The sequence below is a fragment of the Apis mellifera genome, linkage group LG5, assembly GCF_003254395.2.
Source record: "Apis mellifera strain DH4 linkage group LG5, Amel_HAv3.1, whole genome shotgun sequence".
NCBI classification, from domain to species: Eukaryota; Metazoa; Arthropoda; class Insecta; order Hymenoptera; family Apidae; genus Apis; species Apis mellifera.
The window spans coordinates 11,638,664-11,656,067 of record NC_037642.1 but is presented as its reverse complement, the minus strand read 5'-3'; the positions used below and the strand labels follow the sequence as shown (position 1 = coordinate 11,656,067).

General features: G+C 41.4%; 1 protein-coding gene across 2 annotated transcripts in view; it reads left to right on the top strand.

The window, feature by feature from the left end:
- Positions 1-17,404, top strand: part of LOC411116 (nephrin) — a 235,484-nt gene that overhangs the window by 72,288 nt on the left and 145,792 nt on the right. The window contains exons 1-2 of one of the 2 annotated variants that reach the window (XM_026441040.1): positions 5,361-5,380; positions 16,963-17,092. In XM_026441040.1, the coding sequence (XP_026296825.1) occupies positions 17,049-17,092 (44 nt within the window). In that variant the 5' untranslated portion in view covers positions 5,361-5,380; positions 16,963-17,048. Of the gene's footprint in view, positions 1-5,360; positions 5,381-16,962; positions 17,093-17,404 lie in introns of those variants that run through there. The other variant, XM_026441039.1, reaches the window with a different exon arrangement.

Sequence of the window (17,404 nt, the reverse complement as noted above, 5' to 3'; positions counted from 1 at the left end):
CCGTCGAGAAAAAAAAATTTTTGGGAATTTTTGAGAGCGGAGGATACGCAGATAGAATTTTGGAGAATTTTGGAAGAGTTTTGGAAAGTTTTGTTTCGTTAGAAATTTGGCTGAAGGCTGCATAATTGGAAATATTGGAAACAAAAGTTTGAATTTGCCGCCATTCTCGCGTCAAGTTGTTGGTAAGCCTGAAAAAGGAACAATTTTATATTAGTTTTATATTTAATTTAAATCTTGCGTTAATTTTGGCACACTCTATATTATCCCCGTCGAGAAAAAAAAATTTTTGGGAATTTTTGAGAGCGGAGGATACGCAGATAGAATTTTGGAGAATTTTGGAAGAGTTTTGGAAAGTTTTGTTTCGTTAGAAATTTGGCTGAAGGCTGCGTAATTGGAAATATTGGAAACAAAAGTTTGAATTTGTCGCTATTTATTGGCACGTCTGAAAAAAGAACAGTTTGACCGAGTTAAGAGTTTTACATTTAAATCAAATCTTGCGTTAATTTTGGCACACCCTATATTATCCCAGTCGAGAAAAAAAAAATTTTTGGGAATCGGAGGATACATAAATAGAATGGAGAATTTTGGAAGAGTTTTGGAAAGCTTGTTTCGTTAGAAATTTGGCTGAAAGATGCTATAATTGGAAATATTAGAAACAAAGTTTGAATTTGCCGCCATTTATTGGCACGTCTGAAAAAAGAACAGTTTGACCGACGTGAGAGTTTTATATTAGTTTTATATTTAATTCAAATCTTGCGTTAATTTTGGCACACCCTATATATCCTCCGTTCCTCCTCGTCTGACTCGAGTGTATACTTAAAATAAATCCATCGAATCTTATTTATTCGTCAAACGAACAATTTGATAAGATTTAATTCTTGTCTTGGATATAACAAAAAGGAGAAAGAAGAAGAATCGTCGAAGATGTAATTAATTCGTGTATATGTAGAATAAATCCATCGAATCTTATTTACTCGACCAACAATTTGATAAGATTTAATTCTTGTCTTGGATAAGTGTATTTGTAGAATAAATAAATCTATCTTATTCACTCGTCAGACGAACAATTTGATAAGATTTAATTCTTGTCTTGGATAAGTGTATATATAGAATAAATAAATCCATCTTATTTATTCGTCAGATGAACAATTCGATAAGATTTGATCCTTGCCTTGGATATAACAAAAAAAAGAAAGAAGAATTGTCAGAGATGTAATTAATTCGTGTATTTGTAGAATAAATAAATTCATCGAATCTTATCCACTCGTCAGACAATTCGATAAGATTTGATCCTTGCCTTGGATACAACAAAAAGGAGGAGGAAGAAGAAGAAGAAGAAGAGAAGGAAGAAGAGAGGAGATATAATTAATTCCTGTATATGTAGAATAAATAAATCGAATCTTATTTACTTGTCAGACGAACAATTCGATAAGATTTGATCCTTGTCTTGGATACAACAAAAAGGGGGAGGAAGAAGAATCATCGAAAATGAAATTAATTCGTGCATAAGTAGAATTTATTCATCAGACGAACAATTCGATAAGATTTAATTCTTGCCTATAACAAAAAGAGGGAGAAAGAAGAATAGTCGAACTCGAGGAAGTGTAATTAATTCTTGTATATGTAGAATAAATAAATCGAATCTTATTCACTCGTCAGACGACAACAATTCGATAAGATTTAATTCTTGCCTATAACAAAAAGAGAGAGGAAGAAGAAGAATCGTCGATACTCGAGGAGACATAATTAATTCCTGTAAAATAAATAAATTGAATCTTATTCATTCATCAGACGAACAATTCGATAAGATTTAATTCTTGCTTTGGATATAAGAAAAAGGGGGAGGAAGAAGAAGAAAGGAGATGTAATTAATTTCTATATACGTATAGTAAATCCATCGAATCTTATTTACTCGACTCACAATTCGATAAGATTTAATTCTTACCTTGGATATAACGAAAAGAAAGAGAAAAGAAGAATCATCAAAAATGTAATTAATTCATGTATATGCAGAATTTACTCATCAGATGGACAATTCGATAAGATTTGATCCTTGCCTTGGATATAACAAAAAGGAGAAGGAAGAAGAATCATCGAACTCGAGAAAATAAAATTAATTCTTGTATATGTAGAATAAATAAATCCATCGAATCTTATTTATTCGTCACACAAACAATTCGATAAGATTTGATCCTTGCCCTGGATACAACAAAAAGAGGGAGGAAGAAGAATCATCAAACTCGAGAAAATGAAATTAATTCCTGTACATATAGAATAAATAAATTCATCGAATCTTATTCACTCGTTAGACGAACAATTCGATAAGATTTAATTCTTGCCTTCGATATAACAAAAAGGAGGAAGAAGAAGAAGAGAGAAGATGTTAATTAATTCCTGTAGAATAAATAAATATGTAGAATATGTAATATGTAAAATAAATAAATCGAATCTTATTTATTCGTCAGACTAACAATTCGATAAGATTTAATTCTTGCTTTGGATATAAGAAAAAGGGAGGAAGAAGAAGAGAGGAGATGTAATTAATTCCTGTAGAATAAATAAATATGTAAAATATGTAGAATATGTAATATGTAGAATAAATAAATCGAATTTTATTTACTCGTCAAATGAATTCGATAAGATTTAATTCTTGCCTTGGATACAACAAAAAGGAGAAGGAAGAAGAATCGTCGAACTCGAGAAAATGAAATTAATTCAGTGTATATGTAGAATAAATAAATCGAATCTTATTTATTATTAACAAAAAGGGAGAGGAAGAAGAATCATCGAAAATGTAATTAATTCATGTATATGTAGAATTTACTCATCAGATGGACAATTCGATAAGATTTGATCCTTGCCTTGAATATAACAAAAAGGGGGAGGAAGAAGAATCGTCGAATTAATTCGTGTATATATAAAATTTACTCGTCAGATGGACAATTCGATGAGATTTAATTCTTGCCTTGGATACAATAAAAAGGGGAAGGAAGAATCGTTAGAAATGTAATTAATTCTTATATACATAGAATAAATAAATCGAATTATTTATTTATTTACTCGACCAACAATTCGATAAGATTTAATTCTTGGCTTGGATAACAAAAGGAATAACAAAAAGAGAAGGAAGAAAAATCGTCAAAGATATAATTATTTCGTATATTTATAGAATAAATAAATCCATCGAATCTTATTTATACCTTTAATTCTTACCTTGGATGTAACAAAAAAGAAGAAGGAAGAAGAATCGTCGAATTAATTCACGTATATGTAGACTTTACTCCTTAGATTCGATGAGATTTGATCCTTGCCTTGGATGTAATAAAAAGAAAAGGAAGAAGAATCGTCGAAGATGTAATTAATTCGTGTATATGTTTTAGAATTTATTCGTCACACGAATAATTCGATATGATTTGATCCTTGCCTTGGATATAACAAAAAGGAGGAGGAAGAAATAGAATAAATAAATATGTAAAATATGAAGAATATGTAATATGTAGAATAAATAAATCGAATCTTATTTACTCGTCAGATGAATTCGATAAGATTTAATTCTTGCCTTGGATGTAACAAAAAGAAGAAGAAAGAAGAATCGTCGAAGATATAATTAATTCCTATATATGTAAAATAAATTCATCGAATCTTATTTATAGATTTAATTCTTGCTTTGGATGTAACAAAAAGAAGAAGAAAGAAGAATCGTCGAACTCGAGGAGATGAAATTAATTCTTGTATATGTAAAATTTACTCGTCATATGGACAATTCGATGAGATTTGATCCTTGCCTTGGATACAACAAAAAGGAGAAGGAAGAAGAATCGTCGAAGATGTAATTAATTCGTGTATACGAATATAGAATAAATAAATCCATCGAATCTTATTTATTCGACCAACAATTCGATAAGATTTAATTCTTGCCTTGGATCTAACAAAAAGAGGAAGGAGGAGGAAGAATCGTCGAACTCGAGGAGATGAAATTAATTCCTGTATATGTAGAATTTACTCGTCAGACGAATTCGATAAGATTTGATCCTTGCCTTGGATGTAACAAAAAGAGAAGAGAAGGAAGAAGAATCGTCGAAGATATAATTAATTCCTATATATGTACAATAAATTCATCGAATCTTATTTATAGATTTAATTCTTGTCTTGGATGTAACAAAAATAGAAGGAAGAAGAATCGTTGAAGATATAATTAATTCGTATATTTATAGAATAAATAAATCCATCGAATCTTATTTATAGATTTAATTCTTGTCTTGGATGTAACAAAAAGAAGAAGAAAGAAGAATCGTGGAATTAATTCTTGTATATGTAGAATTTACTCCTTAGATTCGATGAGATTTGATCTTTGCCTTGGATATAACAAAAAGAGAAGGAAGAAGAATCAGTCAAAGATATAATTATTTCGTATATTTATAGAATAAATAAATCCATCGAATCTTATTTATACCTTTAATTCTTACTTTAGATGTAACAAAAAGAAGAAGAAAAAAGAATCGTCGAATTAATTCCCGTATATGTAGAATTTATTTCTCAGATTCGATCCTTGCCTTGGATGTAACAAAAAGAGAAGGAAGAAGAATCGTCAAAGATATAATTATTTCGTATATTTATAGAATAAATAAATCCATCGAATCTTATTTATACCTTTAATTCTTACCTTGGATGTAACAAAAAAGAAGAAGAAAGAAGAATCGTCGAATTAATTCTTGTATATGTAGAATTTACTTCTTAGATTCAATGAAATTTGATCTTTGCTTTGGATATAACAAAAAGAGAAGAGAAGGAAGAAGAATCGTCGAAGATATAATTAATTCCTATATATGTACAATAAATTCATCGAATCTTATTTATAGATTTAATTCTTGTCTTGGATGTAACAAAAATAGAAGGAAGAAGAATCGTCAAAGATGTATTAATTAATTAATTCGTATATTTATAGAATAAATAAATTCATCGAATCTTATTTATACCTTTAATTCTTGCCTTGGATGTAACAAAAAAGAAGAAAGAAGAATCGTGGAATTAATTCCCGTATATGCAGACTTTACTCCTCAGATTCGATAAGATTTGATCCTTGCCTTGGATGTAACAAAAAGAGAAGGAAGAAGAATCGTCGAAGATATAATTAATTCGTGTATACGTAGAATAAATAAATCGAATCTTATTTACTCGACCAACAATTCCATAAGATTTAATTCTTGATGTAACAAAAAAGAAGAAGAAAGAAGAATCGTCGAATTAATTCCCGTATACGTAGACTTTACTCCTCCAGACGAATTCGATGAGATTTGATCCTCGCCTCGGATACAACAAAAACAGGAGAGGAAAAGGAAGAAAGGGAAGGAACACGTCCTTTGACCGGACGTTAACGAACGTAAGTAGAGTGGTCGGCACCGGTGTATCTCGGGATCGGATCCGAAAAGTAGGAAAGTGCGATCCGAGGATAAAAGTTATGGCTCTGCGGGGACTTTTTCCTGGATTTCAGGGGATCAAGGAGCCGCCATCCGCGGAACCTTCCCTCCCTCCGATCCCTTTAAGCCACGGTCCGCGAGAAACTACTCCGTCCAACTACCGTTTCCTTAAGCCGAATCGGACCTCCTCCTCCACACACACACGCATATAAAGAGACAGAAAATTTCGCTTCCATCTCGAAACGAGGAAGGATAAACGTCGCGGTTCGTCGAACGCTTTCAATTTACGTAGGCGGACGGCAATCGTTTGCGATCGGACGAACGGGAAAACATCGACCATCATTTCCCCCGCGCCAATAGCGCCCCCCACCCCCCCCCTCCCCGAAAGATACGAGGACGCGAGGACCTCGATCGAACCGAACGATACCGTAATTAACGTTCGAGCTGCCTCTCGTTTCCGCGGAATTTCGCTTCTATCCCGTAACTCGCGCCCTCCAAGAGAAATGTAACCCATTTTCCATCCCCCTCTCTTTCCCTCCTTACGTCTCTTAATTTCGAAGGTCCACCTCTATCCTTTTAAAGATCTTTTAAAGAGAACACAAATACGAGGACGTTATTGTTAGCAAGAGATGGAAGTTGGAAAGTGTTCAATTCGAAAATTTACGCCATCTTGGATCTGCTTGCTTCCACTGACGAGGGTTATTACGAAATTTCTCTCTCCATTACGGTTATATAATATATGCTCGGGAGAGAGAGAAAGAGGAAACAAATATAGGGAAATGGAAGAGATCTGTAGTTCCAAAAGCGGGTTGATAAATAATTAGGGGGGGGGGGGAAGGAGTGTGCGCGCGGACGCGGATGGGATACGAAAGCGGGCTTCTTCGTGAAAGGAGAGGCTTTCCTCGAGAAGAAAGGAATAGAAACGCGAGAGTTTTCCGTCACGTTCCTTCTCTCGAAAGTTTTCGATTCGAGGGAAAGAGAGAAAGGAGCGAAACCGAATTAGACTATTGGAGCGGAACTAGGCCCGTGGAAAAATATTACGAACGAGAGCTTTTTCCTCCGCGGAGCGAGCTTAACTTTCTTTTCCTTTCTTTTCCTTCTTTTTGGAAGGAGAAAAGTTGCTCGATTTTTCTATATATATATGTTTAATCCTCGAATAGAGCGCAATTAGAATCCCTTCCCTTCGAGTTAAATTAATTCGTGTCGAACTTGTTACTGTTTCTTGGTTAAAAAGAAACTGGCTTGTATAATTTTTTATTTTATAAAAGAGAATCTCGAGACAACAATGCAATCTGTTTCCACTTTCTTCCACGAGGATTTGGAAGAAAGAAACAATGGATTTGTCGTGGGAATATTTTTGCATTGTTTTTCTCGATCGAGCAAAGAATGGATTCCTTCGATCGAGCCAGGTTTGCCTGGAAAACGCGATTTTTCTCGAGAAGAGAGAGATCGATGGACTATTCGAGGAAGTTGATCAACCTTGATTCTCTCCCTTCGATTAATTAAAGAAAGAAAGTGGAATTCCATTGGAATTCACGTCGCTTAAGGTAAAAGGAGAGGGAAGAGAACGATGTGCCGCGTCCACTCCTCTCTTCCTTCTGTATCCTTCGCGAAAGCAAAACGGGAATCGTACTTGTTGAGCCGTTTAATGGGCCCGGGAGCATTGTGAAAGTTGCTCCCGCAATTTTTCACTCCACCAAGTCTGGCCGAAACTTCATTCGATTTCAACCCGCTCCGCTTGTTCCAACTTTGTCTCCAACCTCCCTTACTTTCGCTACGCGTCCCATTTCCCTCCATTTCTCTCTCTCTTCCATGTACGTAAACTTTGCATCTCGATAAACAGGAGAAAAATAGGAGAAACGATCTTTCATCTCGCGTTTTTAGGCTAGCTTTTCTCTAAATGTTACGTGTAACTCGATTATCCCCCAGAAATTGCTTCTACTAAATCGTACGTACGGATGAATATCGGGCGGTGCGCATGTGCGAGAAAAGTTGCTTCTCTCGATACGATTTAGTACGTACGGATGGATATCGGGCGGTGCGCATGCGCGAGAAAAATTGCTTCTCTCAGTACGATTTTATCGCGTATAGATGGATATTGGGTGATGCGCATGCGTGAGAAAAGTTGCTTCTCTCAGTGCGATTTTATCGCGCACGGATGGATATCGGGCGGTGCGCATGCGCGAGAAAAGTTGCTTCTCTCAGTGCGATTTAGTACGTACGGATGGATATCGAGCGATGCGCATGCGCGAGAAAAATGCTTCTCTCGATACGATTTAGTACGTAGGGATAGATATCGGGCGGTGCGCATGCGCGAGAAAAGTTGCTTCTCTCGATACGATTTTATCATGTATAGATGGATATCGGGCGGTGCGCATGCGCGAGAAAAGTTGCTTCTCTCGGTGCGATTTTATCGCGTACGGATGGATATCGGGCGGTGCGCATGCGCGAGAAAAGTTGCTCCTCTCGATGCGATTTTATCGCGCACGAATGAATATCGAGCGGTGCGCATGCGCGAGAAAAGTTGCTTCTCTCGGTGCGATTTTATCGCGTATAGATGGATATCGAGCGATGCGCATGCGCGAGAAAAATGCTTCTCTCGATACGATTTAGTACATAGGGATAGATATCGAGCGGTGCGCATGCGCGAGAAAAGTTGCTTCTCTCAGTGCGATTTTATCGCGCACGGATGGATATCGGGCGGTGCGCATGCGCGAGAAAAGTTGCTTCTCAGTGCGATTTTATCGCGCACGGATGGATATCGGGCGGTGCGCATGCGCGAGAAAAGTTGCTTCTCAGTGCGATTTTATCGCGCACGGATGGATATCGGGCGGTGCGCATGCGCGAGAAAAGTTACCAGATTACGGGCGGCAAATTCGAACGTGCCGCGCGATTCGATCTCGCCAACGTTCCAGTTTCTCGCATCTACGGTGTAATTGGCTCTCTGATAAAGGTGCTTTACGAAATTTCAAAGTTCTCGATTTAGATCTCGAGGCAAGAAGGGGAATTTCGAACGGGGAGCACGTTGAAAGCATTAGGAGATTTCTTGCCGGTGGAAATTAGCGGCAATCGTTTTCGGCTTAACGAACGTCTTTTTGCCCTTCCCTTCCGTTATATATATATATTGTACTTATCGATACGACGAATCGGGATTAATTATTCGTCGAACGTTTCCGATTTACACACGTTTTCAGAATTCGCTGACGGGGGCAAAACGCTGTAGCTCGAGAGTCTCCGATAAGGGATGACGAATAGAGTCGTGGTACGCGTTGATAGCGCTGTATATAAATATTCAAAGGGAAGGAACAGCGTTTCCCTAGGCGTTAATGACCGAGGCTGGTTCGATAAACGACGTCTTCGAATTATTCGAAACGCGCGCCACAATGTGGGGAAAAAAAAAGGGGGACCGCCATTTCGCTGTCCAAGAAACGAGATTAATTGCATTTCGTCTTGGACTTTACGCAAATACAGTCTAACGTGGACTCCGCGGCCTCCTTTCTTTCTCTCGAGCGCCACTCGAATACCCCGCCGTTCCAAGAGTTTGGGAAAATTATACGAATCTCTCGACGGATCTCTCCGAGAGATTTCGTATAATACCGAGGCCCCGGTTTGAATTCGTAACGAGAAGCGCAACCCTTTGTTCGCGAGTGAGAAAAATACCGAATCCATTTTTTAAATTAGTTTTCGACGTCGGCCGCAAAAGAAGAAAAAAAGGACGAGCCTCGAATCCATTTCGTAATTCGAACGAACGAGGGGGAGGGGAGGGATAACGCGAGGTGTAAGGCATATACGCAGTCTCAGCCTTTTCTATGCTACCTGATAGTAAAACACTTCGATTTTTATTCAAAAGTGAATAAAATTTTGTATCGAGTTCTTAAAACCGTCTATCATGACTCCTTCAGTTTCGAGTCTCGTTAAGACGCGTTCAGACAGAGAAGATTTAAATTCTCGATGAATGGTAATCGGTCGATCATGTCGCAAACATCTTTTTCAGCGGAACGAAAATTCATTCCCTCCCCTCGTTTTCTAATCGAATTCTCTCATCGATCGATCAAAAACCCGTTTCCCCGGCTCGCTGATGAACTTTTTGCCCGTTCCGATTCCGTCCATTCGATTCATATCGGGAAAATTAGTTTCCTAGAGCTCGAGCTCGTTCCGTCTGATCGATCGTGTTACGTCACGGGCAAATTATCGAGAAGCGTTCTTGAAAAGGGAGGGAAGGAAAACGCGTCGATCCAGAACCGTTCCTGTTTATGAATGGACGGGGACGAGCGGATTATTCGCGCCTCCCCCCCTTAATTCCTCCTCTCCGTCCAACAAACGGCCCCATTTCCGCATCCACCTGCCAATCTACGCTTCTCTCTCTCTCTCTCTCGCTCTCCACCTTTCACCGCTCTATTTTTCCCGCCTATTCGCCAACTATCCATCCATCCATCGAGTAGCCACGAGCCGACTCGTTTCCGCGTCGTTTCACTTTCCGATGGAACGCTTTTTTGTCGCGACTCGTGCCACCTTCCCCCTCCGCGGCACCGTGTTTACAAATAACAGGCTCGAACGAGGACGGTCAAACGGACTCGCCAGTTGGAGATTACGATCGGTCGTGGTGGGGGGAACGAAAACGGCCTGTGTGCGTCGACCTCTGTCGTGGTCGTGTTGAATTAATTAAAGAAGGACGAGAGAAAAGACTCGAGACAAAATGTCGATGATCGATATTTGAGAAACGTGAAAAGAGTATATATTCGATGTATTCGTAGAACGCGTAAAGCGAGAGTCGTTCGGTTGGCGAAGGATAAAATTTCACGAGGTGGGAGAGGCGCTTTCGCGCCTCGCTCGCACGGTTGACGGACCGTTTAAACGGTCGTATTAATTTATGGGAACGGCGAGCCGAGTGCACGTATAGGCGCGGATAGAAACCGTGACGTGACGTGTCAGGAATATCGGAGCGGGACAAGTCGCGAGACAGAGAGAGAGAAAGAGAGAGATTTCGCGTCCCGTCCGAAATGAATCGCGACGTTATCGCCGACGATGGAATTAATTATCGGGGAGGGGGGAAAGAGGAACACGCTCGATTATTCCCGCGCTTGCTTCTTTCCTCCTCTCGTCGAAAAACGAAGAACGAGAATAGATGGCGCTGTCGTTCGGTGGCCGGGGCGAAAAGTAGATAATCGCGTCGCGTTGATTCCAATGGATGAAATCGATCGGCCAGTCTCCCCAGCCCGGATTTACGGATCCATTGTTTTCCGTCCCATTTTGTTTCGCTGGATCTCGCTCGTCGAATTTCACGACGTCGTTGCGTTAATTATTCTCTCCGGATCCGACCGGTCGGAGTGAAATTGGCTAATAATTTTACAAGTCCGTAAACGGGGGAAACACAGCGGGAAGCTGTTAAATCGATGGTTTCTGTTATCAAGCGCGTGGAAACGGGCAAACGGGGATTCCGCACGAGGAGGAGGAAGAGGAGGAGGGATTCGAAGCGGTAACCGGTCGGCCATTGTCGCACGCCAGATTTCCACGTTGTAGTGGCCCATTGATGGGTGGATTCGGTCCGCTATCTAGCTCGCCTCGGCCTCGATATTTGCTTGTTAAGTGACGGTATTGACGCGACCAGCAAATATCCATAATCGAGGATCGGGTAATTGCTTTCGTTCGAGATACGCGGCGCGGAAGGGAGGGGATGTCGAGGCTGGATGGATTCGTGGAAATTTTTCATAGAAACGCAACCTTATCTTTGTAAAATTAATAACGAATTCGAATTTTCGTCCGGGATATCATCATTCCTCGACACGACGGGGGAATAACCAGGCCAGAGTTTACCAGAGAAGATTGTCCAAAGTTTTCGAAGAACATTGCCATCGGTCCCGACTCGGTCTCGCGGCTATCCTCGCAGTTTCTTAATTCGGGATTAATTCAATTTCACGCTGTCGGCCAAAGTCCTCGCCACTGATTCCACTTTGGATTCTTCGCCGCGAGCGAAAAATACAAACAAACATCCTCTCTTTTTTTCTCTCGCGCCCGTCTAAATCGACCAACTTTTCGACTCGTGCTTTTTTCCCTCAACTTCGATACTCGATCCGATTGGCCTCCTCGCCAATGGCAATGAGCTCGGGAGGGGGGGGGGAGGAAAAACGCCTATAATACGTTGGTTAACGAGCAACGATCAAACTTCTCGACGAAAGTACGTTGATTAAGCATACTTTAAACAGAGATCTCGTTTGAAATTCTGATCACCTACCCGGTCCTCGGTATTCAAACGATCATCGTTTGAAGGGAAAGGGGGGGGGGGGATCACCGTGATATCCGTGAATCGGTGAAACTTTGCTCCTGAACAATTCTCGTTCAAGTTCATTAAATTCTCTATCCTCGGCCTCGTAATTGCCTCGTTTCGAAAAAAAAAAAACGGATCCATCCTCCAAACAGAATTACCAGTTGCGGTGGCGCTGTTTCTCGAGGCAGGCAGTTTAAAAGTTTTCGAGTAACCGATGGCGGCGGCGGCGGAGGAGGAAATTTCATTAAAGCCCGTAAATCCGGCCGATCTGGTCGGAAGGGCCGGTTGCAAGGCGGCATGATAATGGCAGGGGGGGGAGGAGGGGGTGAAACGCTTTGATCCCCGGTCAAAAGGCAACGTCTCCGAAGGGAGGGCGACGTTACGTGGGCCTCCGTTGGCCTATTGTGGCTCCCATTGTTGCGCAAACTGCATTACAACCGGAAGTGGCCGCGACCTCCCTTCCGTGCCTCGTAACTCAGTGTCTCGCGGCTTTGCACAATGCAACTGCACAGCCTGCAACACCGTCACGTCCCCGACAGCCTCCTCGAATTTCCAAAATTACCAATCTTTCTCGAATTCTTCGAAGTAATTCGATACTCGCAATGGATATATAATTAAAGTTTATCGATCGATGGTAAAGTTGGTTCGAATCTGAGAGGGACTTTGGATAAGAATTCTTCCCCTTTTTGAATTATTTTTTTATTTCATGGGGGATGTTGGAAGTGTTAACTCGAGATAAACGAAGGAGTAGTTTTTATATTTGGAAAGTTGGTATCTCGCGAAAACTTTGTCCACGTTCGTGGAAAGGAAGGAAAGGTGAAAAATTCGACGGGATTTTTCAACGGCAATTATTCGATCCCCGGTTTCGGGGCGATAAAATTTAAATTTCGAAGGAAAGTGGCTATTCCTCTCCTCTCGAGGGATCTCCGATTCGCTCGACACCCGGCTAACACTCGACTCTGAGGGAGGGGAAGGAGAAATCTTTGTCGCAGAAATTCAAAGGTATAAAGTGTCGACGAAGCGTCCTGGGAACATCGCCGACCCCTTATAAAGACGTTGAATTTTATGAAACGTCGAGGGGATTCGGTGAAAATATGTAAATACGCAATAAAGCGTAAAGCCCCTCCTCCTATTCTTCTCCATCTAGCTAGGACAAGGCGAAATTTCAAAGAGACCCTCCCCCTCTCCCTTCCTATTCCGCCAAATCTCCCCCCAAGACAAGTCTCTACGAACCTGCTTCTCTCATCCTGCTCCTCCTCGTTCTTACGCAGCTTCGAATCGATCGAGTTCAACTCGAGCTCGTACAATAAAGACGCGATATCGAACGTGTGTCGTTGAATCGAGCGGATTTTGATGATTTTATAATTCATCATTTTTCGAGCAACGCGAGATTGGAATTAATCGAGACGGAATATAGGAACAGTTCGGCAAAGAGAGACGGTAAATAACGGACTCATCGCTCGCCCAGAGCACGAATTGCCGGCATAATAGCGGCTAACAACCGGTCCTCCGACTCGAGTTAATTTGCGAGCAAGACAGACCCCTCTTTGACAATCGTAACGTTTGCCTTGTTAAAACGAACCCCATTATCCCTTCGTTGTGACTCCCCTCGACAACGACTGAGACTCGTGCAGAGGAGGCTCCCTTTCCTTCCGTCTCGCGCCCCGATCATCGATCTTGCAACGCGTATCCGAGCTCGACAAATGCCCCTTACTCCCAACTTCCGCTGCTTCTCCACGCCTCGGTCAATTGGACAAACTTGACTCGTCTCGAAAGTTTTTGATAATGTTACGTCCGCTCGTCCGAGGAGAGTGAAAGTCGCTCGATCGATTGACTCACTTCGTTCGATGGAATTCGCGATTGTTTTAATTGAGAAAGAGATTTTTGGCAATCATTCTCGATCGATCCGCTTCGCTCAATGGAATTCGCGATAGTTTTAATCGAGAAAGAGATTTTTGGCAATCGTGTTCAATAGAATTCGCGGCCATTTTAATAGAACACGAGGTTTTTGGAAATTGCTCTCGATCGATTGATCGATCGATCGTTCGTCTCACTTCGTTCGATGGAATTTGCGGTTATTTTAATCGAGAAAGAGATTTTTGGCAATCGCGTTCGATGGAATTCGCGATAGTTTTTATCGAGAAAGAGATTTTTGGCAACCGCTCTCGATCGATCGATCGATCGATCGTTCGATCCGCTGTGTTCGATGAAATTCGCGGCTATTTTAATTAAAAAAGAGATTTTTGGCAATCGTGTTCGATGGAATTCATGGTCATTTTAATGGAACACGAAATTTTTGGCAACCGCACTCGATCGATCGTTCGATCCGCTGTGTTCGATGAAATTCGCGGCTATTTTAATTGAAAAAGAGATTTTTGGCAATCGTACTCGATAGAATTCGCGACCATTTTAATAGAACACGAGATTTTTGGAAATTGCTCTCGATCGATCGATCGATCGATCATTCGGTCCGTTTCGTTCGATGGAATTCGCGGCTATTTTAAATGAAAAAGAGATTTTTGGCAATCGTGCTCGATGGAATTCGCAATAGTTTTAATCGAAAAAGAGATTTTTGGCAATCGTGCTCGATGAAATTCGCAGCCGTTTTAATCGAAAAAGAGATTTTTGGCAACCGTTCTCGATCGATTGATCGATCGATCGATTGACTCACTTCGTTCGATGAAATTCGCGATAGTTTTAATCGAGAAAGAGATTTTTGGTAACCGCGTTCGATAGAATTCGCGGCCATTTTAATGGAAAAAGAGATTTTTGGCAACTGTTCGATCGATCGATCGATCGATCATTCAATTCGTTTCGCTCGATGAAATTCGCGGCTATTTTAATTGAAAAAGAGATTTTTGGCAACCGTACTCGATAGAATTCGCGGCAATTTTAATAAAACACGAGATTTTTGGAAACCGTTCTTGATCGATCGATCGATCGATCGTTCGATTCACTTCGTTCGATTCACGAATTCACGAGATTTTTGGCAATTCGATGGAATTCGCGGTCATTTTAATAGAGAAAGAGACTCGTGTCGATTGCAGAGGATTTTATATTGAGGAGGAGTTTGACGAATTTTTAGAGAATGTCTCGTTACTCGGTTAGGCGGAATTTGAGCGGATATTGAAACGAAAGTCAAGATTTATGAAGATGCTTGTCCGGCAATGATCGATGAATGGATAAGTTTGGATAAGTTTCGCCTTTTTTCGCATCTCCCGTGACTTGGCAAACTCTTCGTCTTCCAGTTACGACGCGGTCCAAAACTCTAATAAGGAGAAGAGCGCGTTTATTTTCGACGCAGTCGAGCACGAGATTTTTGGCAACCGCGCTCGATCGAATTCGCGGCCGTTTTAATCGAGAAAGAGATTTTTGGCAACCCTGCTCGATCGAATTCGCGACTATTTTAATGGAACATGAGATTTTTGACAACCATTCTCGATCGATTGATCGATCGACTCACTTTATTCGATGGAATTCGCGGCCATTTTAATCGAAGAAGAGATTTTTGACAACCGCATTCAATTAAAACTATCTCGATTAAAACTATCGTGAATTCCATCGAATGAAGTGTCAATCGATCAATCGAGAGTAGTTGCCAAAAATTGTTTTTTCAATTAAAATGACCACGAATTCCATCGAGCGCGGTTACTAAAAATCTTTTTCTCGATTAAAACTATCGCGAATTCCATCGAAGGAAGTGAGTTGATCGATCGATCGATCAATCGAGAAAGAGATTTTTGGCAATAGCACTCGATTGAATTTGCGGCCATTTTAATCGAGAAAGAGATTTTTGGCAACCGTGCTCGATGGAATTCACGACCATTTTAATGGAACATGAGATTTTTGGCAACCACACTCGATCGATCGATCGATCGATCATTCGATCCGCTTCGCTCGATGGAATTCGCAACTATATTAATTGAAAAAGAGATTTTTGGCAACCGTGCTCGATAGAATTCTTGGCCATTTTAATTGAAAAAGAAATTTTTGGCAACCGTTCTCGATCGATTGATCGATCGATCGATCAACTCACTTCGCTCGATGGAATTCGCGGCTATTTTAATTGAAAATCGAATTTTTAATCGAGAAAGAGATTTTTGGCAACCACGTTTGATGGAATTCGCGGCCATTTTAATCGAACACGAGATTTTTGGCTACGGCGCTCGATCGATCGATCGATCAACTCGCTACATTCGATGAAATTCGTTTTAAAGGCGGGCGAAAAGAAATAGAACGAATGTATGGACGGAATATTACAACGATTCGATGATTTCGACGTCTTCTCGTCGACTCGTAACGTAACGAATCCATTAAACGCGTTTCGAATGCGCGACACGGGCCGCGCTCCCCCATTACCACGCCGCTCGACGTTTCGCCTCGGGTCTTTGAGGGTTAATTGCGGCCGTGTTGCGGAATTCCATTAATCGAAACGGCTTTCGAGGCTTCTACTCTCTATTTAAACCGCCCCGTGTATCCATCGAAACTGCCCCCTTAAACTGCCCCTCGAAAATAAAATCCCCAAACAACTAATCCAAAAATTCCAATTCCAATTCTTTCTTACTCTTTTTTTACTTACGCTTAATTTCGCGTAGGAAGGAACGAACGATGTTGCGTTCGCACCGACGCTCGCCTAATCTAATTACGCGGAGGAGGAAGCGTGACGCTTATGAAAAATTCCATCGTGCACCTACCCATAAACACGCACACAAACGCACACAAACACACATAGATACACACGATGGTAAAAGCGGCGAACGTTAAATCGCGAGCAAGGCCGCGAAATACGCGCATGAAATTATAACGAATCCGGGAAGGATCTTGCTTTCAACGGCGGAAAGTAACTACCTGGATGGTCCCCCGACGGGTTGCCTCCAACCGCTGTTGCGCGTGCACAACCCCCGAGCTCGTTACAAGCTGGAAAAACTGGAGAATTCAAATGAGTGGCGTGGGGCGTTTATATGGTAAACAGCCGCCCCTAAGCGATATTTATACCCGAAGGGCGGGTGGAAATAAATAATAAGGAGCGCGCTAATCCTCCCCGAACGTTTCCAAGACGGTCGATAAACGGATATTTTCACGGCTTCCATCCTCCCTCTCCTTCTCTCTCTCGATCCAAGTCGTCCATGCCTCGATTCTTGTGTTTCGATCACGGAAGCGGCGGACCGAATCGAATGGAATCTTTTCGTTTCGTTTCGAAATAGCCCCTCGAGGGGATGCTTGGAGTTTTGTAAGTTTCTTTTAAGAGTAACGAGTGTTCCGTCGACGTTCTGATTGCAGTGCCATTGGTCAATATCAGCGTGGTGGAGGGGAAGTCGGCCGAGTTACCATGCGACATCACCCCGCCGGGAGAGGACACCCTTCACATGGTGTTTTGGTTCAGGGACGAGGCCGGGGTACCGTTGTACACGTGAGTGGATCAATTAATTCCTTTCTTTCTGATTCCTTTCTTAAGGAAAAGAGGACTGATACGGTTACTCTTTCACGAGATACAAAGCTCGCGTTATTAAACTGTACGTGTAAACTGTTCGTTGCCTCGACTACGAATTCCTTTCTGCATTCCGAGTTGGCCTGGTAAAAGCTTCGAAACTCTTCTTTCCTTTCTTCCTTGTCTTCTTTTCTGTCGAGAAATTTCACGAGCGTTGCTTACTCGTCGATGTCGCCGAGCAGACGCCTCTTAATTGAAACGGTTATTAATTAAAAGTCTGCCCATCGTTTCGCC